Source organism: Mobula hypostoma, chromosome 4 (assembly GCF_963921235.1).
Source record: "Mobula hypostoma chromosome 4, sMobHyp1.1, whole genome shotgun sequence".
NCBI classification, from domain to species: domain Eukaryota; kingdom Metazoa; phylum Chordata; class Chondrichthyes; order Myliobatiformes; family Myliobatidae; genus Mobula; species Mobula hypostoma.
Genome location: NC_086100.1, coordinates 192,682,200 through 192,704,632, shown reverse-complemented (window position 1 = coordinate 192,704,632; position 22,433 = coordinate 192,682,200). Strand labels below are relative to the sequence as shown.

The window sequence follows — 22,433 nt, the reverse complement described above, 5'->3', positions numbered from 1 at the left end:
TTTACTTTTCAAGCGCCCTCAGTTTTTAACCCTCACTTTTCCCTCTAACTCCGTCCCCGCCCCCACCCGGACTAGCCCCGCCCATTCCCTTGTCAATCATGCCGAGTAATCCTCTTTGGAACGCTGGGTCAGCCCCCGTACAGCGCGCCGACCAATCAGCGCAGGCGGGGGTGGAACCACGCTGCGCTTTCTCAGCAGGGTAAAAGTTCAGAGAAAATGGAGGAAATGGCAGCGTTGGGAGAGTGAGCAACCGGAGAGGGTGCGAGGTGGGAGAGGCCGGAGGGGAAACAGAGAAGGGGGGCTGAGCAGAGCAACCGAGGGGGGTTCAACTGCAAGGAGAGCAAGGGTTGGAGGGTGTCCCTAGAAGAAAGTGGGAGTGCTGAGAGTTGAAGAGGGAAGAGCCGGACAGGCACTGAGGAGTGAAACAGCAAGGAGGGAACTGTGTATGTGTGTAGGGAGGGAGAGGGAAAGAAAGAGACAGGGACGGGGAGAGTGAGGAAGAGCTACGGGAGGGAGAGGAGAGAGGGTAGGAGAAGAGTAAGTGGGAGAGTACAGGGGAGGGAGAGAGGGTAGGGGAAGAGTGAGGAAGGGAAACGAGAGGGAGAGAGGTGAGGGTAGGATAGAAAGGGGAGGGAGAGTGAGATAGAGTACTGGAGAGAGAGAATTGACTCAGTTTTGCTGGGTCAGAGGAGAGGGAGAGGATAGGCTCGATTTAAGTCTTTAAAGAGAAGGTTTTAGAGTGCATGACTGTGGATTGAACAGTGACTGGGAACTAGACAGGGCAAGAGTGAGTGCCCTGTGTCTTATATTGGATAGCTGGGCCTTGGGAGTGAGATGTGTTGGGTATTTACTGGATGTATGTTGGGGGGTGGTGTGTATAAGGCTTAAGCAGTGAGGTATTTGTTTGCCAGTGTGGGTTATTTACTGTTCAGTCATATATGTGGCCCAATCAAGAGGATAGTGGATAGGTTTTCACATTAACGGGTGAGCAGCCATTTGAAGGGATGGGGGTGTACAATTTAATGGATGCAGGAGCTGATGTATACAGGGCTGATTGCGAATGCAGGGTATACCCAAGGCAGGCCTGAGGGGGCACTGCATGTTACTTGCTAGTACACATCACACTGGGGTTTTCAGGCCACCTGCTGCATACTCCTGTGACTCTCAGCCCGAAGGCTACGGTGGTAAGGCAGCAGTTCGTGATAATCCGGGAGGATGTCTCTGACAGAAACGGTGGCTAATGTGGCCCTGCGGCTCCCCACCCTCGTGGTGCTCAACTTGCTGTACAAGTGGGATGTTGGTCTCTTTGCCGAGCAGATCCGAGCCAGGAACGAGGAGATGCTGATCAAGTACAAGTATGTCCTGTGGAATGTCTACTACCTGGGTAAGCATTGCATATAGCCTTCTCTTCTGTATGAATCCTGGTGGACTTATCAAGGCCAAAAGTCGAGCATTGTGGGCATGCTGCAGTACTATGCAAAAGACTTGGGCACCTTAGATTTTTTATATGGTTTCAGTTGGGATGGCCTCCACGGAGCCCTAATCTCAACATCATTAAGGCCGTCTGGGATTATCTGGAGAGACAAACGCAAGCGAGATAGCCAAAGTCGGCAGAACTGTGGCATGTCCTCCAATGTGCTTGGAACAACCTACCAGCGGATTTTCTTATAAAACTGCATGACAGTGTACCTGAGAGAATTGATGCAGTTTTAAAGGCAAAGGTTGATTACAGCAATTGTTGATTTGATTTAGTTTTCTACTGTTTCATTCGTTTGTTATGTGCCATGTCATATGACGTAGGCATTCATGGTCTTTCCATCACTGTGATTGTTCTTGGCAAACTTTTCTGCAGAAGTGGTTTGCCATTGCCTTCTGGGTAATGCCTTTGCAAGACGGTTGGCCCCCAGCCATTATCAATATTCTTCAGAGATTGCCTGGCGTCAGTGGTCACATAACCAGGACTTATGATATGCACCACGTGTGTATATGACCATACACCACCTACTCCAATAGCTTCATGTGACCCAAGGGTGACCCGCAGGCTAGCGGAGGGAAGAAGCACCTTACACCTCCTTTAGTAGAGATATACCTCCATCCTGCCACCTTTTCACTGTTTCCTGCCCTTTATAGTAATTTTTTGATATTTGGAAACTTTTCGGGGTCTTGAACCTCCACCCTGATGGTGGGAATGAGAAAAGGGCATTTCATGGGTGGTAGGGCTCCTTAATGATGGATGCTGCCTTTTTAAGGCTCAGATGGTCAAAGGGACCAGTTGGGCCAAAGGGCCTGTGTTGGGTCTGTCTTAATCTGTGACTGCTGTAGTTGTGAAGTCTGTTCATTCTTTGGTAATCTGTTTTCAATCTCTGAAAAATATTGGTAGGCTAATTGACCACCAAGTTAACCCCAGTGTAGTCAAAGTATCGGGGTCCAGGATCTGAGAGCATGAACATTGATTATTCCAATTTCTAGTAATTTTTCCATTTTTTTTCCATTTCCCAATCTGTCTCCTCTCTTACCCCTTTCCTGCTTACCTGCCCCCTCTTTGGTGTTCCTTCTAGACAGGTATAAGAGACAACTAGACAGATATATGGAGGAATTTAAGGTGGGGGGGGTTATATGGGAGGCAGGGTTTAAGGGTTGGTACAACATTGTGGGCTGAAGGGCCTGTACTGTGCTGTGTTCTATGTTCTCTGTCCTTTTCTGCTATGGTCCATGCTCCTCTCCTTTCAGATTCCTTCTTCAGCCTTTTACCTCTTCCACCTATCACCTCTCAGCTTCTCACTTCAACCACCTCCCCCCTTTCCACCTACCAACCTCCCCCTCATCTGGTATCACCCATCATCTGCCAGTTTGTACTCCATCCTTTCCCCCTACCTTACCGTGAATTCCTCTCCCTTTCCAGTTCTGATAACAGGCCTCAGCTAAAACATTGATTGTTTATTCCCTCCACAGGTGCCGAGTTCCTCCAGTGTGTTGTGTGTGTTACAGCACCTGCAGAAATCTCTTGTGTTTATCAATTTACAACAGTCAGTTCACCCACCAGTGCACAGACCTTTGCGATTGTGGGGGAGGGTGAAATTAGAGCGTCCTGAGGAAACCCGTGCAGTCTATTGGTTTCAAAATTAGACTGGGAATACAAGGATATCCCTTTAGAACAGATGAAAAGAAATTTCTTTAGCCAGATGGTGATGAATTTGTGGAATTCAGTGCCATAGAAGGCTGTGGAGACCATGTCATTGGGTATATTTAAAGTGGAAGTTGATAGGTTCTTGATTAGTAAAGACGTCAAGGATTACAGAGAGAATGGTGTTGAGAGGGATAATAAATTGGCCATGATGGAATGGTAGATTGGACTCGATGGACTGAATGGCCTAGTTCTGCTCCTATGTCTTAGATTAGAATAGGATTAGATTAAGTCAGCAAGGATTTATGACTGGGAAATGGTTTGATATACATTATAAAATTCAGCAAACATTTTAGGATTTTTAAGGGTTGAACTAATGGAATAGGAAGTAAAGAAGGCTAAGGGCCAGATTGGTTGTTTATTGTTACATGTACCATGGTAGTGGAAAAACTTGCTTTGCGTACTGTTCATGGAGATCAATTCATCACATCAGTACAAGAGAAAATGATAACAATGCAAAATAAAGTGAAGGTGGGGTGTGGAGGTTTTGCTGGCTCCTTGCTTTGCAGAACCCGCTCTTTCCTTGGCATTACGGGATTGGGGGGTGGTTCTCTAAAGAAAAGAGCCTTCAGGACTGTGGCTGAACGAGCCTCTGGACGTCTATGGATCAAGAAGTGTGACTCATAAACCAAGTCTATTGGGACACAAGCCAGGACCTGACCAACCCTGGCTGGGTCACCTGGCCGAGAGTGTCTGATGTTGAAAGACCTGAAACACCTGATGACCTCAGCTTATATCACTGATGTGTCCCAATGCATCCTGGGGTGTATATCAGCATCGTAACAGCCACACAGAGAGTGTGGTGCAAGATGGTGAGGTCAAAGGTTCATCTTATCATAGTAGGGAACCATTCAGTAGTCTTAATGGGGGGATAGAAGCAGATATGTGCTTTCAGGCTTTTTGTATTTTCCGTCTGATGGGAGCTGGGCTGAAGAGAGAATGTCTGGGGTGGGTGGGATCTTTGATTTTTTTGACTGCTTTACTGAGGCAGCAAGAAGTATACACCAAATCCATAGAGGAAAGCCTGATTTCTGTGATGTGCTGAGCTATGTTCACAACTGCACTTTCTTGTGGTTGTAGGCAGAACAGTTGCCATGCCAAACTTGTGATACATCCAGACAGGATGCTTTCTATGGTGCATAAATGAGAACTGGTGAATGTCAAAGGGGACATACAGAATTCCTTTAGTCTGTTGTGGAAGTGAGCTCTGTTGGCCATGGTGTCAATGTCATTGGACCAGGACAGATAGTTGGTGATGTTCACTCATAGGAACTTGGAATACTCAACCCTCTCAACCTCAGCACCATTGACATAAACAGGAGCATGTGCACCCCTCGCCCCATAAGACAGAATTAGGCCACTGTGGGAAGTACTTGAGATGTGGCAGAGTATTTCAGGAATTGCTGACAGTGAGTTGCTTACCTTCGTTGCTGAATTTCATTGTTTGATTTTCAGGTCACTTCCTTAGCGTGGTGGTTCTTGTGCTACCTCTCCAGCACCTGGTGAAGTTTTACCTCTACCTGCTGACCGCTTTACTTCTGTACGTCGGACACCGGACCTGCAGGTTAGTCTTGGATAACTTTTTGGTGTAGACCCCACTTAAAAGACCGCGCCGTTTGAATCTGCACTTGTTCCTTCATTCCTCATTATAGTGTTGGGTTATTATTGTCAAATGTGAAAAGGCTGTTGTCAAGTAAAATTTTTGTATTTGTTAATTTGGAGATACGGCATGGTAGCAGGTCCTTCCGGCCCAACGAGCCCGTGCTGTCCAAATGCACCCATGTGACCAATTAACTTACTAATCCGTATGTCTTTGAAATGTGGGAGAAAACTGGAACACCTGGAGGAAATCCACATTGTCGCTGGGAGAACATTGCAGTCAGCGGCGAAAACTGAACCTGGGTCTCTGGTGCTGTCATCTCTGTGGCTATCCATCCCATAGGATGATGATGCTTCCTTTCAGTCAGTCAGTGGGGTGATACCCAACTCCTCAGAAAGGAACAGCGTGTGTGTGAATGAATTTTAGGTGATTAGTGGGTTGCACAGGTCCAGACCCGCCCTCTTGACATCCCCTCCCGGATCCAGTGGCATGGTGGGGTCCAAGACGGCTGGGGGAAGTTCTGTGGCAGTGAATGGCCAGGCCAAGCTTCGATGCAAGGGATGTCCTTTCCGCGCTTCACAGCACGTGTCTGCTAGATGGCCGTTGACCCTACGAGAGGGTTCATCCGCCCTTTGACAGGTCTTGTTTTTCATCCTGCAGGGTGTCTAGCCACCCTCCTCACCAGGTAAGCCTGGTGGGGGAGCCGGTTTAGTTGCCAACCACCCGACCATGCGACAGGTGGTACTGGGTTACGTGGTACCAGTAGCACTCAGACCAGTGACCTGCTGTAATAGTGTTATGTGAACCATTAGACTGCCATGCCATCTATTTTACATGCCATCAATGGAGATAATTTCATCACATCAGTGCATTGAGGTGGTACAAGGGAAGAGCAATAACATAATGCAGAATAAAGTGCTACAGTGCCAGAGAGAGTGCGGTGCAGCTGGACAATAAGGTGCAGGGCTGTAACAAGGTAGATTGTCGAGTCCATCTGATCATACTAGAGACCCGTTTGATAGTGTTATAGCAATGTGATTGAAGCTATCCTGAGCCTGGTGGTAGGTGTCTTCAGGCTTTTGTATAGAATGTTAAAGTAGAGTGCAGGCCCTTCGGCCCATGATGTTGTACCTATCATTTAACCACCTCCATGATCAATCTAAACTTACCCTCCTACATTTTTTTTTAAAGATTCAGAGTCTGAGGCTTGGGGAGCTCAGGGCAATCAATTGCAGAGGTGAAAGATGAGGGAAGCACAGATGGCCAGGGTTGATTTAAACCGAATTGGGAGGCTGGAAGAGATTACAAGGTTAACAAGAGAAGTAAATGTGCAAATTTTAAATGGTAGCATTGTGAATTGGGAGCCTGTACAAATGAATGAACGACAAAGGATTATTGCTCCAAGCTGTTTGGGGTGATAATTGTCTGCCCAGTGGATGTAGGGAGAGGAGACAATATTTGGGGTATGTGTGGTGTTTGATTATGCTGGCTGCTTTACCAAGACAGCAGGAAGTGGAGGTAGGACTGTTTTCTGTGATGTGCAAAGTCTGAGCAGAGCAGTTGCCACCCTAAGCTCTGATGCATCTGGCTAGGAATATGGAAAACCTCTTTGCCGTAAACCTCACCGAAAACAAAAACTAGCATGATTCTTAGGAATTCTCGACCCAAGAGAATTGTGAAGTCCAGTCGTCATATGTTGAGATGGGCAAATATTGGAACTACAGAGCAATCCTGGTGCAATAAAAATAGTTTGATTTTCACACTGTGAAGGGTGGTGGTAGAGGCAGATACACCAGGAACGTTGAAGAGGCTCTTAGGCACACGGATGAAAAAAGAATGGTGGTACAGTATATTTAGGAGGGAAGGATTAGATTGATCTTTGAGTAGATTAAAGGGTTGGTACAACATCATGGGTGAAGTACATGCTGTAATGTTCTGTTCTGTTTCCTCATTCTTACGGTCAAGAAATGTTGTTGTATTGTCAACATAGAGTTGGCTGCGTTCTTACCTACAGCATTGTAATGGCCCTTACCATCTCACCTCGGCAACAAGCACAAGACGTGGAAGCAGAATTAGGCCATTTGGCCCATCGAGTCTGCTCCGCCATTCCATCATGGCTGATTTATAATGGCGAACTGAACCCAAGATCAGAGCACTGTGATCTCATTTAATGACAGAACATGAACAAGGGAAAGAAACAACAAACCCTTACAATAAATAATTGAAGCATGCCGTGAAATACATTGTTTGTGTCATCGACCAACACAGTCTAAATATGTGATGGGGCCGCCTACATGTGTTGGCATGCTTCTGAAATAAAAACAGGAAATGCAGATAGCAGGCCACGCGACACTCTGTGGAGAGAAACACTGAGGAAACGTGAAGGAAATACAGCATTTCCCCAGTCTTTCAGGTGCAACTTAGAAAGTGTCCTTTTGGGATGCACACCGCTCTGCCCAAGACCACAAGAAGCTGCAGAGTAGTAGTGCAATCACTTGTGTCGAGTATGATGTTCTCCTCAGAAGTTGTCTGTTAGTGAGTCCTCAGGTGGATCTAGAGGCTGATCCGGGATTCACGTGCTCTGCTACAGAGTGGGCAAGAGTAAGTGGTGGCTGTGGTTAGGGATTGGGTCTTTTGGTTGTTCAGTCTCTCCTTTCACTCAGTGGATGTCACTCTCAATGTGGCCCAGCTCCCTCTTGAACAGATTTCCTCCAGGTATATCTATTAAGAATCAGAATCAGGTTTATTATCATCATCAGCATATGTCATGAAATTTGTTAACTTAGTGGCAGCAGCACAATGCGACACATAATTATGTAGAAAAAAATAAGGAAATCAATTACAATAAATATATATATTAAATAGTTAAATTAAAATGCAAAATCAGAAATAACAAAGTGAGACACTGTTCGTGGGTTCAATGTCCATTTAGGAATGGGGTGGCAGAGGGGCAGAAGCTGTTCTTGAATGGCTGAGTGTGTCTCTAAATGCAATGTCTTTCCAGTTTTAGATGTAGTGTTGAATTTCTTCAGGCTGATCTTTTTTCCCTTGCCCACCAGGGCAAAAACTTCCTTTGACTGGGAGTGAAGGATTTGTCTGGGGAGGTGTGAGTTAGGCGTCCGGATGACATGACGTGTCCATCAGAGTTGGCGTTGCTTTATCGCAGTGGAGATGTTATTCATATGGGCCGCTCCAGTACTCTGGTGTTAGTGTGTCTACGGAGAGTTGTGGACCTGACCCAATCGATGATGAAAACCAGCCTCCCCTCTATGGGCTCTGTCTACACTTCTCGCTGGCAACATACTAAACTACCTCTCCCACTCTGGACATTCTCCCTCCTATTGGGCAGAAGCTACAGAAGTGTGAAAATGCATATCACCAGGCTCAAACAAGAGAAACTCTGCGGATACTGGAAGTCTGAGCAACACACAAAATGCTGGAGGAGCTCAGGCTAGGCAGCACCTTGGAAAAGAGTACAGTCGACATTTCGGCTGCCTGGCCTGCTGAGTTCCTCCAGCATTTTGTGTGTGCTGCCAGGCTCAAGGTTAGAAGACTATTGAATGGACCACTCATTCGATAAAGATAAGGTATTAACCTCATCATCTACCTTGTTATGCCTTTCCACCTGACTGTCTCCTGCACTTTCTTTGTAACCGTAACACACTATTCTGCACTGTTATTGCTTTTCCCAATACTCAGTCCTAATGAGTTGATCTATATGGATTGCGTGCACAGTAGTTTTCACTGTACCTTGGTACATGTGAGAATTGTTCGTTCATTATGTGCTGTGTTATATAATGCTGGCTATCATGGTCTTTCTATGACCATGGTTATTCTTGACAGATTTTTGGACAGAAGTGGTTTGCCATTGCCTTCTCCTGGGCAATGTCTCTACAGGACGAGTGACTACAATCATTATCAATACTCTTCAGAAATTGTCTGCCTGGTGTCAGTGGTCACATAACCAGGACTTGTGATGTGCACCAGCTGCTCTCATGGCCTCGTCTGACCCTGATCAGGGGGCTAAGCAGGTGCAACACCTTGTCCAAGGGTGACTGCATGCTAGCAAAGGGAAGGAGAGTCTTGTGCCTCCTTTGGTAGAGACATATCTCCACCCCATCACCCCACATGTGACAATAGTAAACCAGTTTCCAACAGTCAAAGTTTATCGATAGATTTTTCCTTCAGGTAATGACCTGCGTGAAGGAAATAGAACGTGTAGAGCATAGAACAAGTTTAATTGGTCAGATGAGTGTAATTGAGTGGCGCGAGCCTGTTGGGTTAGAAGGACTTGTTACCATACTGTATCTCTGAATAAAAAGATAGATAATTCAGGCCGTTTAGTCCATTATAGGTACTGTCGTTGTAACCTACTTCATGGTCAATCTAGCTTACCTCTCTGAGACAGCCCATAAACCTCCATTCTTCTTTCCAGGCCTGTATCTAAGGTTTAACTTGCAACAACAGTGATTGTGTGGTATGATGCTTGGAACTATAATCATCAATAAACTTGCCCAAATCTTCTGGAATAAATTTTACTATTATTTTATTGTTAGTTTATTTGTGGTAGTTTTACTTAGTGTGTGTAACTTATATGTACTGTTCTGTGCATCTTGGTCTGTAGGAACAGTGTCTCATTTGGTTATATACATGTATATGGTTGAATAACAATAAACTTAAACTTGACTTGACAAAGAGTAGCGGAACATGGACCTCACCACCATGTACAGGAGCTGTGTCGTGTGGAGTAGATGTAGGAGCTGTGTGTGGAGTAATGTGTATACATGGATGTCACCACCATGCATAGGAACTGTGTTTGGATTAGCTGTGTGCACTGGTCTGATTTGTTCTCTCTGCAGGGACTATGTTCTCCGAGAGATCGAGTCCGGGTACGACGGAGCGGTATTCCTGGACCTGGCTGCCCTCCAGCGCTTTGTCAGTACACTAACAGGTGGGGCTTCCGCACCATCATTGCCTGTAGGGTGTCTTTGATTTCACCGAAAGGCTGAAATGAGCGGATTCTATGGCCAAGAGGCCTGTGTAGTACACAAGGCCATTTGGCCCGACAAGTTCTGCTATTTCTGCTTGGTTGGTGCTGTCTAGCTGTTTCTACGCGCCCCCCTGCCCCAGATTTGGTTGTACCCTCAGTCAGTCCCCTTTCCTGCTATAAAGATAAAGATTAGCTTTTTTTGTCACATGTACATGGAAACAAACATACAGTACAATGTGTGGTTGTATCAGCAACCGGCTTAATCTGAAAGGATGGGTGGGTGTAGCTTGTAAGTGTTGTCATGCTTCTGACACCGACATAATGTGCCCACAACTTACTAATCCTAACCTGTATATCCTTGGATTTATGGAGCAAACCAGAGAACCTGGAGGCAATCCACATGGTCACGGGAAAAAACGTACAAACTTGCAAGCAGCAGCAGGAATTGAACCTAGGTCACCTGTACTGTAAAGCATTGTGCTAACCTCCGTGCTGTTGTGCTGCCTCATTCCCAAGCCATTCCCCCTTCTTTCCTCGTTAAGCAGTGAATGATTCTCTCACCCTGCATCTCCTTTGATTTGAGAAAGCTCTGATTTCATTTCCACTGTCTGTGTAGATGAGTTGGTTGTCACCACTCCCTGTGTGTCTTCGTTACTTGCAAATCATTCTGCTCCCTGAATCAGCTGCTCAGAGAACAGCTGTTTGTCTTCCTAAGTTACACCACCAGATTCAGGAACAATTATTACCCTTCAACCATCAGGCTCCTAAACTAACGTGGATAACTTCACTTTCCTCAACACTGAACTGATCCCATAACTGGTGGACTCACTTCCAAAGATTCTGCGACTCGTGTTCTCAGCATTTATTTATTTACTTTTTAGTTATTTGCATGATTTGTCTTTTGTACATTACACTTGCAAGTAAAACTTTGTGAACCCTTTGCAATTATGTGGTTTTCTGCAGTAATTACTCATTGTTGGCACGTGGACAAATGGTTAAGGCGTCGGTCTAGTTATCTGAAGATCGTTAGTTCAAGCCTCAGCTGAGGCAGCGTGTTGTGTCCTTGAGCAAGGCACTTAACCACACATTGCTCTGCGACGACACCGGTGCCAAGCTGTATACATGTATATGGTTGCCCTTCCCTTGGACAACATCGATGGCGTGGAGAGGGGAGACTTGCAACATGGGCAACTGCTGGTCTTCCATACAACCTTGCCCAGGCCTGCGCCCTGGAAACCTTCCAAGGCGCAAATCCATGGTCTCACGAGACTATCGGATGCCTCTATGTGTATGTGTATATGTGTGTGTGTGTGTGTGTGTGTGTGTGTGTATATATATATATATATATCTATCTCATTCTCATAATTACTGGTACTCATAAAATGTGGTCTAATTTTCATCTAAATCACAATAATAAACACGCAATCTGCCTAAGCTGATAATACATGAACAATTGTACTTTACATATCTTTATTGAACACGTTGTTTAACCGTTCACAGTCCAGGCTGTAAAAAAAAATGTGAACCCATGTATTTAATAACTGATAGAACCTCCTTTAGCTGCAGTAATAGCCACCAAACTTCCTGTAGATGCTGACTAGAGATGCATAATGGCGAGGAGGAATTTTAGACCATTCCTCCATACAAAACTGTTTTAGTTCATCAATATTTCTGGGATACCTTGCATGAACAGCCCTCTTCAGGTCATGCCACTGCATCTCAATTGGTTTAAGATCTGGACTTTGACTTGGCCTTTCCAAAACATTTTTTTCTCTTTTTAAACCATTCTGTTGTTCATTTACTCTTGTGTTTCAGATCATTGTCTTGTTGCATCATCCAACTTTGATTAAGCTTCAGGTGACAGACTGCTACCCTGACATTCTCCTGTAAAATGTCTTGATACAATTTTGAATTCATTGTTCCCTCACAATTACAAGCTGTCCAGTCCCTGTGGCAACAAAGCAGCCCCGAACCATGATGCTCCGAGGTTTTAGTGTTCGTGTGCAGTGCCCTTTTTCCTCCAAACATAGAGTGCATTTCTGCTAAAAAGTTCAACTTTTGTCTCATCTGTCCACAGAACATTGTCCTAGAAGCATTGTGGAACATCCAGGTGGTTCTTGTTTTGCGAGTTTGAGACGTGCAGCAATGTTTTTTTTTTGGAGAGCCGTAGTTTTCTCTGTGGTGTCCTTCCATGAACACCATTCTTGTTCAGTGTTTTTCTTGGAGTGAACACATGAACAGAGACTTTAGCAAGTTCTAGAGATTCCTGTAGGTCTTTTGCTGTTGCCCTTGGGTTCTTTTTCGCTTCTTTCAGCATTGCACGTTGTGCTTTTGGTGTGATCTTTGCAGGACACCCACCCCAAGGGAGAGTAGCAATAGTACTGAATTTCTTCCATTTGTAGACTCTTTCTGTTACTGTGGACTGATGAACACTCAGGTATTTAGAAATTCTTTTGTCACCTTTTCCAGCTTCATGCATCTCTACAGTTCTTCTTTGGTCCTCTGAAAGTTGTTTTGATCGAGGCATGGTGCACATAAACAGCTCTGTAAGCAACCTGACTCTGTAATTTTTTTTATAGGGTAGGGAACCTGTACAGCCCACACCTCCAAATTCATCTCATTGATTGGAACACCTGGCTCCAAATACCTTTTGTAGAAGCCATTACCCCAGAGATTCACATACTTTTTTTGAATATAGATAGTGATTGTTTAAATGGTGTACTCAGTATTGACAAAAAGAAGTACACTTGGTGTGTTATTAGTTTAGGCAGATAGTGTTTGTCTATTATTGTGACTTGAGATGAAGATCAGACCACATTTTATGAGTAATTAATGCAGAAAACCAGGTAATTGCAAAGTGTTCACAAAATTATCTTGCAACTGTACGTTGTTCGTTAGTCTTTATAGTTTTTCATGAATTGTATTTGTTTTCCTATAAAGAAAACTAATCTCGGTGTAGTATATGGTAATATTTGCATATTTTAATATCAAACTTAATTTGAAATGTGAGCTATCTTAAGGTGAGTTTGATGGAGCACACAAAATCATTTCTTTATTCCGGGGAGGAGGGAAGTTTTGCAGGTTGTTATTTGTAAGACATGCGAGAGACTGCAGGTGCTGGAAATCTGCAGCAGCACATACAAAATACTGAGGAACACAGCGGCTCAGGCAGCATTTATGGAGGAAAATGGACAGTTAATATTTCAGGTTGAGACCCTTCATCTGGTCTGACAGAGAGGAGATAACTGCCATAATGCAGTGAAGAGAAGAGGTGGAGCAAGAGCAGGCCGGTGATAGGTGGATCCAGGTGAGGAGATGTTGGGCAGATAGGGTGGGAGGAGAGTGGGAATGGTGTCAGAAGCTGGGGGGAGATATTTGGAACTGGAATTGATAACAAACTGAAGAATCTGATAGGAGCGGAAGGTGGAGGGGAATAGAAGCAATTTAATTATATATAAATGCTAGAGATTCTGCTGTAAATCCAGAGTAACACACACAAAATGCTGGAGGAACTCAGCAAGTCAGGCAGCATTCATGGAAATGAATAAACAGTCAACATTTCAGGTTGTGACCCTTCATCAGGACTGAAAAGAAAGAGGGGGACGGACTGTTTTAAAAATTTGGGGGGAGGGGTGGAGCATGAACTGGCAGGTGAAAGGTAGGTCCAGGTGAGGGAGTTGATGTGGGGATGATGTGATGTTAGAAGCTGGCAGGAAGTAGGTGATAGATAGGGTAGGTACATGGATAGGAGCGGTTTAGTGGGATACGGGCCAATATGGACAAATGGGATGAGCTTAGATGGGAATCCTTGTTTGCATGAAGCAGGTAGGCTGAAGGGCCTGTTTCTATGCTGTGTGACTCTTGGTGGAAGTGACAAAGGGAGCAAGATAATATAGTGGTTAGCGCAATGCTTTATAGCGCCAGCTGTCAGAATAGCGAGCTTCAATTTCTGCTGCTGTCTGTAAGGAATTTGCACATTCTCCCCGTGACCACATGGGTTTCCTCCCATGCTTTCCAAAAAGACATTAAGTTGTGGTTAATCAGTTGTGGGCATGCTATGTAGGCACTGGAAGCATGGCGACACTTGTGGTTAGCCTCCAGCACACCTTTGGACTGTGGTTGTTGACATGAAAATGACACATTTCACTGTTTTGATGTATGTGTGACAAATATAGCTAATTTTTAAAAGGACTGAGGCTGATGGAATCTGATAGGAAGGGACAGTGGAGCATGAAATAAAGGGAAGGAGGTGGACAGGGCAGAGGAAAGTGATGGGGCCAGTGGGATAAGGGGAACAGAGGGGGAGCGGTTAGAGAAACTGAAGTTCATGCCATCAGGTTGGAGGCTACCCAGATGGAATATGAGGTGTTGCTCTTCCAACCTGAGAATGGCCCCATCTTGGTAGTAGAGGAGCCCATGGACGGCATGTTGGAATAGGAATGGGATTGGAATTAAAATAGTTGGCTACTGGGAAGTCCGACTGGTTTGGATGATGCCAAGGTACTCGATAAAGTGGTCCCCCAAATATACATTGGGTTTCACTGATGTAGAGGAGACCACTCTGGGAGCACCAGATACAGTAGATGACACCGACAGACTCGCAGGTGATGTATTACTGGAAAGACTTTGGGGCCCTGAATGGAGGTAAGGGAGGAGGTGAATGGGCAGGTGTAACACTTCCACTTGCAGGGATAAGTGTCAGGAGGAAGATCAGTGGGGAGGGATGACTGGAGAAGGGAATCACAGAGTAGCAAGGTGTCTGTCTTGATATTAAACAAATGTGTTTTAATACTCTTTGCATCTAATGAATTTGATCAGGATTTTCTAACCTTAAATTTTTTTTTTCCTTCCTAGGTCAACTCTTGATCTCCTCATTCTGTTCTTACTTCATGAAGTCCAAGCCATTCTGGTTGTTCAGTGCTCATCTGCTCCCCCTACTGGCCCGACTTTGCATGATGCCCCTCAATGTCCTTCTGTTCCTCAACAAGTTGACTGTGGCCCTCACCACCTTTGAGGTCATTTACTTCTTGCTATGCAACATGTTTGTGCCCTACTACCTGGCCAAGTCAGCTTACCGAGAAATTGTGCAGGTAGGCCCCTTCTGAGGGTGATTGAGCTGTTAACTGTGGGAGTGTCCCAAGGCATCACAAAACCAAGTCTTGGGAGCTGGCATTTGGTGGTGGTAAGCTGAGTCCTTAAACTGCTGCTTTTCTTAGACCATAAGGCCATTCAGTCTATCCAGTCTCCTCTACCATTCTATCATGGCTGATTTATTATCCCTCTCAACACCATTCTCCTTCCTTCTCCGTGTAATCTTTGCCGCCCTTAGTAATCAAGAACCTATCCACCTCCAGTTTAAATATACCCAATGACTTCGCCACTACAGCCATCTATGGCAATGATTTCCACAGATTCACCACCCTTTGGCTAAAGAAATTTCTCCTTGTCTCCATTCTAAAGGGACATCCTTGTATTCCGAGACTGTGTCCTCTCATCCTAGACGCCGCCACTTTAGGTAACATCTTCTCAGTGTCCACTCTATCTAGGCCTTTCAGTATTCGGTAGATTTCAATGATTTCTTTCTGGTGTGTGGAGTGAAGTGAGGATTTAAAACCGAGTGATAGTATATTTTCAGTTCCAGGTGAAATGTGACTTGCAGGGGAGTGTCTGTTGATGATTGTGTTCCCATGTGTCTGCAGCCTGTGTCCTTGATCACTGTGGGATATACTGTTTCTGAGGAATTGGAATGGGTTAATTATTGTCAAATGTATAGAGGTACAGTGAAAAGATTTCATGCTTTTGTATCTAAGGGGGTGGGGGGGGCGAGGCGATATGGTAGTGTTGCGGCTAGTAACACTAAGGTGATGGGGGTTGAAATCCCATCACTGTCTGAAAGGGGTTTGTACATTCTCCCTGTGGCACTGTGGGTTTCTTCTGGGTTCTCCGATTTACTCTCACCTTCCAAACACTTATGGATAAGGATTAGTAAAATGTCGGCACTGGGCGCATAGCACACTTGTGGCTGCCTCCAGCAGATTCTGGGATGATGTGGGTCGTTGATGCAAACAATACATTTCACTGTCTGCTTTGATGTATGTGTGACAAATAAAGTTAATCTTTATATATTTTTTTTAAACTTCTGGGTTGGATGAGGCCTTTGGCTAAGTTTCATCGGTTCATTCAAGAACCAGTCGTTGAAAGGAAATGAAGAGATGGGACTGGTTTCGGTGATAAGCTGGGTGTGCGTGGTGCTCTTGGTGAAAACAGGTGTTGACTCCTTGCGGTTTTCGCGCAGGGGAGCGAGCTGTATGGGATGCTGGGCCTTGGAATAATGCTGTGGAACCAGTTTGCTGTGCCTGTCCTCTTCACCGTCTTCTGGTTGGTGCTGTTTGCCGCCGAGATCTATTTCTACCTCAGCTCACAGAGCCAGACAGCTGCTTCCAATGAGGGCCTCATCTTTGTCTTCCTCACCAGGTATGGTTGACCCTCCTCTCCCCTGTCTACCTTCCGTTGGAGACTACCAAGCTTTTCAAAGGCGAGAGGGAGTGGCATAAGTTCAAAGGAGGTATAGGGGCCAATCTTTTTTTTAAACACAGTGGGTGCCTGGTATAAACTGCTTGAAGTGGTGGTGGAGGCAAATGCGGTAGAGGTGTTTTAAGAGGCTGGGTAACACTTGCAGGTTCCCCCCAGCATATCCTTGGACTGTTGTTTGTTGATGCAAACAACGCATTTCACTGTATGTTTCAATGTACTTGTGACAAATTAACATAATCTTTCGCCAGTTCCTAAATTCCCATGGATGTTGCGCAGCCCACTGAGATCCTCCGGCAGATTGTGTTTTGCTTCAGATCCCAGTGTCTGCAGTCCAGAAAGAAGTGGACATTTTGTTACTCGCTGGCTGGCTGGTGACTGCTTGGGATGCTCTACCCTACTCGCTCAGTTATGGAGCCTCTCCTCTAAGGCATTCAGTGTAGAACTCACTAGGTTTCTGAAAATTCAGGGAATTTGGGGAATAGTGCAGGAAAATGGCACTGACAAAGAAGACCTTGGATGATTGAGAGTATACTGTATGGTTCAACACAAGACTTGCAGATACTGGAATCTAGAGCAACAAACAATCTGCTGGAGAAAGTGGCTGGGTCATGAGACCATAACATATAGGAGCAAATGAGACCATTTGTCACATTGAATCTGCTATTCAATCATGGCTGATTTTTTTTTTCCCTAATCCACTACCAATCAAGAATCTACCAATCTTTGCCTTAAGTACATATAACTTGGCCTCCACATCCCTCTGTGACAATATATCCCACAGAATCACCACCCTATGCTAAAGAAATTCCACCTCATTTCAGCTTACACATCTTTATATCGAATAGACTGGATTATTGCAATGCACTTTTTACTGGCTTTCCAAAACAATATCGATAAACTTAAGCTCATTCAGAACACCGCTGCTAGACTTTTAACCAAAACCTGGATGAGAGAACATATCATGTCCTGACTACTCTGCATTAGCTTTCTGTGTCCTTTAGAATTGATTAAAGTTCTCTTACTTGTTTTAAAGTTCTTAATGGTCTGGGACTGGAATACATCACAGAATCATTTTTGTTTTATAATCCTGCTTGAGCTCCCAGGTCATCTTCGTCTGGTCTCTTAAATTTAAACAATCGCCCTTAAAAGATAATTGGTAGGTCATCTTTTTTGAACTACACTCCTAAAGTGTGGAACTCGATACTTAAAACTACAAGGAATGTAGATTCAGTCTCCCAATCTATATGGGCTCTCACCGATACACAGGAGGCCGCACTGGACACAGTATAAGACCCCAACAGACTCATAGGTGAAGTGTCACCTCACCTGGAAGGACTTTTTGCGGCCCTGAATGGTAGTGAGGGAAATGGTGTAGGGGCAGGTGTAGTACTTGTTCTGCTTGCAAGGATAAGTGGCAGGAGGGAGATCAGTGGAGAAGGAAGAATGGACAAAGGAATCATGTAGGGAATGAGCCCTGCAGAATGCAGACTTCATCCACTTGGCCTCCAACTTCCACGACCCTCAAATTTACCTGGTCCATTTCTGACACCTCCCTCTCCTTTCTCGATCGCTCTCTGTCTATCTCTGGAGACAATTTATCTACTGATGTCTTAGAAGCTCAGCAACCTGGACCATACCTCTTTTCCCCCCTGTTACTTGTGAAAATGCCATCCCCTTCTCTCAATTCCTCTGTCTCCACTGTGTCTGCTCTAAGGATGGGGCTTTTCATTCCAGAAAGGAGGAGAGGTCCTTCTTCAAAGGAAGGGGCTTCCCTTCCTCCATATTCAATGCTGCCCTCAACCGCATCTCTATTTCGCGCACATCTGCTCTCACCCCATCCTTCCTCCACTCTACCAGGGATAGGGTTCCTCTTTTCCTCACCTACCACCCCCACCAGCCTCTGCGTCCAGCATGTAATTCTCCGCAACTTCCACTATTTCCTATGGGATCCCACCGCCGAGCACATCTTCCCCCCCACCCACCTCAACTTTCTGTGTTCCACAGGGATCGTTTCCTATGCGACTCCCTTGTCCGTTCGTCCATCCCCACTGATCTCCCTCCTGGCACTTATCCTTGCAAGCAGAACAAGTGCTACACATTCCCCTACACCTCCTTCTTTACTACCATTCAGGGCTCCAAACAGTACTTCAAGGTGAGGCGACACTTCACCTGTGAATCTGTTGGAGTCTTGTACTGTGTCGGTGCTCCCGGTGTGGCCTCTTGACTATCGGTGAGACCCAACATAGAATGGGAGACTGCTTCACCACGCATCTACCAAAACAAGCAGGATCTCCTAGCGGCCACCCATTTTAATTCCTCTTCCCGTTTCCATTCCAATATGTGCGTCCATTTCCTCCTGTACTATGCGATGAGGTCACACTCAGGTTGGAGGAATAACACCTTATATTCCATCTGGGTAGCCTCCAACCTGATGGTACGAATATCGATTTCTTGAACTCCTGGTAAGACCTCCCCACCCATTCACCATTCCCTATCTCCTGGCCTGTCCATCTCTGGTACTCTTCTCCCTTTCTTTTTTCCAGGACCTTCTATCCTCTCCCGTTAGATGCCCCCTTCTCCAGCCCTGTGTCTTTCACCAATCAACTCCCCAGCTCTTTACTACACCAGTTCCCCACCCCCTCCTGGTTTCACCTATCACCTCGTGTTTTTCTCTCTCCCCTCCCCCTACCTTTTAACTCTATTCCTCGAGTTCTGTTGAAGGGCCTCAGTCTGAAAAGTCAACTGTACTCTTTTTCCATGGGTGCTGCCTGGCCTGCTGAGGTCCTCCAGAGTTTTGTGCACAGCAAGTACCATTGCCTTGATTTACTACTGCTTGATCTCCAATGACCTGGATGATTGAGAGCCTTCATAGACATAAAGTTACTATTTTTTATTACTGATTTTGGAGGGATATCCTTTTATTAAGGGGCTGTGCCCTCTGATCTTAGTCTCTCCTACTAATGGAGATATCCTGTCCACATCCACTCTAGCAGGTAGGTTTCAATGGAATTCTCATTTTTCCGCTTCCATTGAGTACAGGTCTAGTGACATCAGACACTCCTGATACGTAGCCACAAGCAATTCTGCAGATGCTGGAGATCTTGAGCAACACCAACAAAACACTGGAAGAACTCAGCAGGCCAGACACCATCTGTGAAGGGAAGTGAACAGTCAACTTTTGGGGAGAGATTCTACATGAGGACAGTCCTTTTCCCTCCATAGATGCTGCCTGACCTGCTGATTTAGAGGTACAACATGGTAGCATGCCTTTTTGGCCCAATGAGCCTGTGCTACCCAGTTACGCCCGTGTGATTAATGAACCCACTAACCTATGTGGGACGTAACTGGAGCACCTGCAGGAAACCCATGCAGTCACAGGGGGAATGAACAAACTGCTTACAGACAGCAGTGGGAAATGGACCCGTGCTTTGCGTTTGCGCTCCTCGTATGTTAACCTTTTCAATCCCAGGATCATTCTTGTGAACCTCCTCTGGACTCTCCAGGGCCAACGCACTCTTGTTGGATATGGGACCAAAATTTCCCCCACTATTCCAAATGCTGCCTAAACAAAGCCGCATAAAGCCTCAGCAGCATCTATGATACGAAATGGACTGTTGATGTTTCCGGCTGAGACCTTTCTGGACTGGAGGGTTTTGCTTTGCCAGAGTAATGGGTAACAGCTAATTTCCCTTGGGCAGTGAGACTAACAAATACCCTTTCTCAATTAAAGAAGCAGCCAGCTCCACTGCACCACCACCCTTCTCTGCCTGGCGCAGCTGGTCCTCACCCTCAACAATTTTTCCTTTGGCTCATCCCACTTTCTCCAGACTCAGGGGATAGCCATGGGCCCCAGGTCTGCCTGCCTCTTAGTTGGCTATATAGAACAGTCCATGTTTCAAGCCTTCCCTGGTAATACACCCCAACTCTTTCTGCACTACATTGACAACTCTATTGGTGCTGCTTCATGCTCTCCTGCTGAGCTTGTCAATTTCATCAACTTTTCCCCTAACTTCCATCCTGCCCTTAAATTCACTTGGTCCACTTCTGACACCTTCACTCCCTTTCTTGATCCCCATCTGTGGAGGCAAACTATTGACAAATATATTTTGTAAACCTACTAATTCCCGCGGTTATCTTGACTATAGCTCTTCCCGCCCTCACTCCTGTAAAAATGCTATTCTCTTTTCTCAGTTCCTTCATCTCAGCTGCATCTGTTCCCAAGGTGCGGCAATCCTTTCCATGATGTCGTCCTTCTTCAAAGAACGAGGTTTCCCTTCCTCCGCCATTGATGCTGCTCTCACTCGCTTCTCCATTTTCCTGAACATCTGCGCTCACCCCATCTTCCCACCACCTTAACAGTGATAGGTAAGGACAAGAGAAACTATCACCTCACGAGCCTCCGCATCCAACACAACATCCTCCTCAGTTCCGCTATCTCTAAAGGGATCCAACCAAAGATATCGTTGTCTTCCCCACCCCTCCGCTTTCCACAGGGATAGCTCCCTTCGTGATTCCCTAGTTCATTCATCCCTCCCCACTCATCTCCCTTTCAGCACATCCCTGCAAGCATCCAAAGTGCTACACCTGTCCACTCATGTCCTCCCTCAGCTTCATTCAGGGCCCCAAACAGTCCTTCCAAGTGAGGCAGCACTTCACTTGTGAATCCGCTGAGGTTGTCCAGTGCTCACGCTGCAGCCTCCTCTACATCGGTGAGACCAGTTGTGAATTGGGAGACTGCTTCGTTGAGCACCTCTGCTCCATCTGCTAAAAGTGGAACTTGCTGGTGGCCAAACATTTTAATTCCAATTCCCATTCCTGTTCTGATATGTCGATCCACGCCCTTTTCTTATGCCACAATGAGATCAGCCTCAGGGTGGAGGAGCAACACCTTGTATTCTGTCTGGGTGGCCTCCAGTCTGATAGCATGAATATTGATTACTCCTGGTTTTAAACAATCCCCCCACCCCTCCTCCTATTCCCCACTCTGGCCTCTTAGCTCTTCTCACCTGCCTATCACCTCCCCTGGGTCCCCCTCCTCCTTCTCTTTCTCCCATGGTCCACTCTCCTCTCCTATCAGATTCCTTCCTCTCCAGCCCTTTTACTTTCCCTACCCTTCACCTAGCAGCTACCAGCTGTCCTCCTTCCCCTCCCCCTACTGTTTTATTCTGACGTCTTCCTCCTTCCTTTCCAGTCCTGCAGAAGGGTTATGGCGGAGACGTCGAATGCTTATTCATTTCCATAGATAGTGCTGAGTTCCTCCAGCATTTTGTGTGTGTTGTAATGAACACACTCCCACCATGGGGGTCTTGCTACTAGGACAGCGAGCTGTTTACTCTTTACCAGTGCTGCCACCTGCATGAACTTTGAATTATGCTTTATTAACTTATAAGTAGTGTAATTTTGGTTTGTGTGCTGCGTGAGATTTGTTTTGTACATGTTCTGAAAGAACATTATTTTGTTTGGTTGTGTACATGTACAGTTGGATGACAGTAAACTTGATTCTTTCCCCTTTGCCCTCTGACAGTGTGGCCAGTTGCTGCGTGACACCGTACTCCATAATTGGCCTTACGTTTGCTGTCTCCCGCCTATCACTCGGCCTGCTGGCTCTCTGCAAGATTTACCTCCAGGGCTACTCAGGCTTTCGTAATGGCAACCTGATGCACAGGTAAGGAGGGAGGTTGGGCTCTCTGCCACTTAGACCCCTTTGGCAGCCATTCTGTGCATAGCATGATCCGTGTGCTGAGGAATCCAGAAATCAGGCAAGAGATACAAAAGGCTGAAAGCATGAATCACCAGGCTCAAGGAGAGCTTCGCTCCCCACCGATCTCCCTCCTGGCACTTATCCTTGTAAGCGGAACAAGTGCTACACTTGCCCTTACACTTCCTCCCATACCACTATTCAGGGCTCCAGATAGTCCTTCCAGGTGAGGCGACACTTCACCTGTGAGTCAGCTGGGGTTATATACTGCGCCCTGTGCTCCCGATGTGGCCTTCTATATATTGGTGAGACCCAACGCAGACTGGGAAACCGCTTTGCTGAACACCTATGTTCTGTCCGCCAGAGAAAGCAGGATCTCCCAGTGGCCACACATGTTAATTCCATGTCCCATTCCCATTCTGATATG

At 45.8% G+C, this 22,433-nt stretch overlaps 1 protein-coding gene across 1 annotated transcript in view; it reads left to right on the top strand.

The window, feature by feature from the left end:
* Nucleotides 1-579: 579 nt before the first annotated feature.
* Nucleotides 580-22,433, top strand: part of LOC134345845 (RING finger protein 145-like) — a 33,509-nt gene continuing 11,655 nt past the window's right edge. The window contains exons 1-6 of the mRNA XM_063047147.1: nt 580-1,384; nt 4,640-4,748; nt 9,644-9,735; nt 14,629-14,864; nt 16,070-16,248; nt 21,833-21,973. Of these exons, the coding sequence (XP_062903217.1) occupies nt 1,216-1,384; nt 4,640-4,748; nt 9,644-9,735; nt 14,629-14,864; nt 16,070-16,248; nt 21,833-21,973 (926 nt within the window). The 5' untranslated portion in view covers nt 580-1,215. The remainder of the gene's footprint in view (nt 1,385-4,639; nt 4,749-9,643; nt 9,736-14,628; nt 14,865-16,069; nt 16,249-21,832; nt 21,974-22,433) is intronic.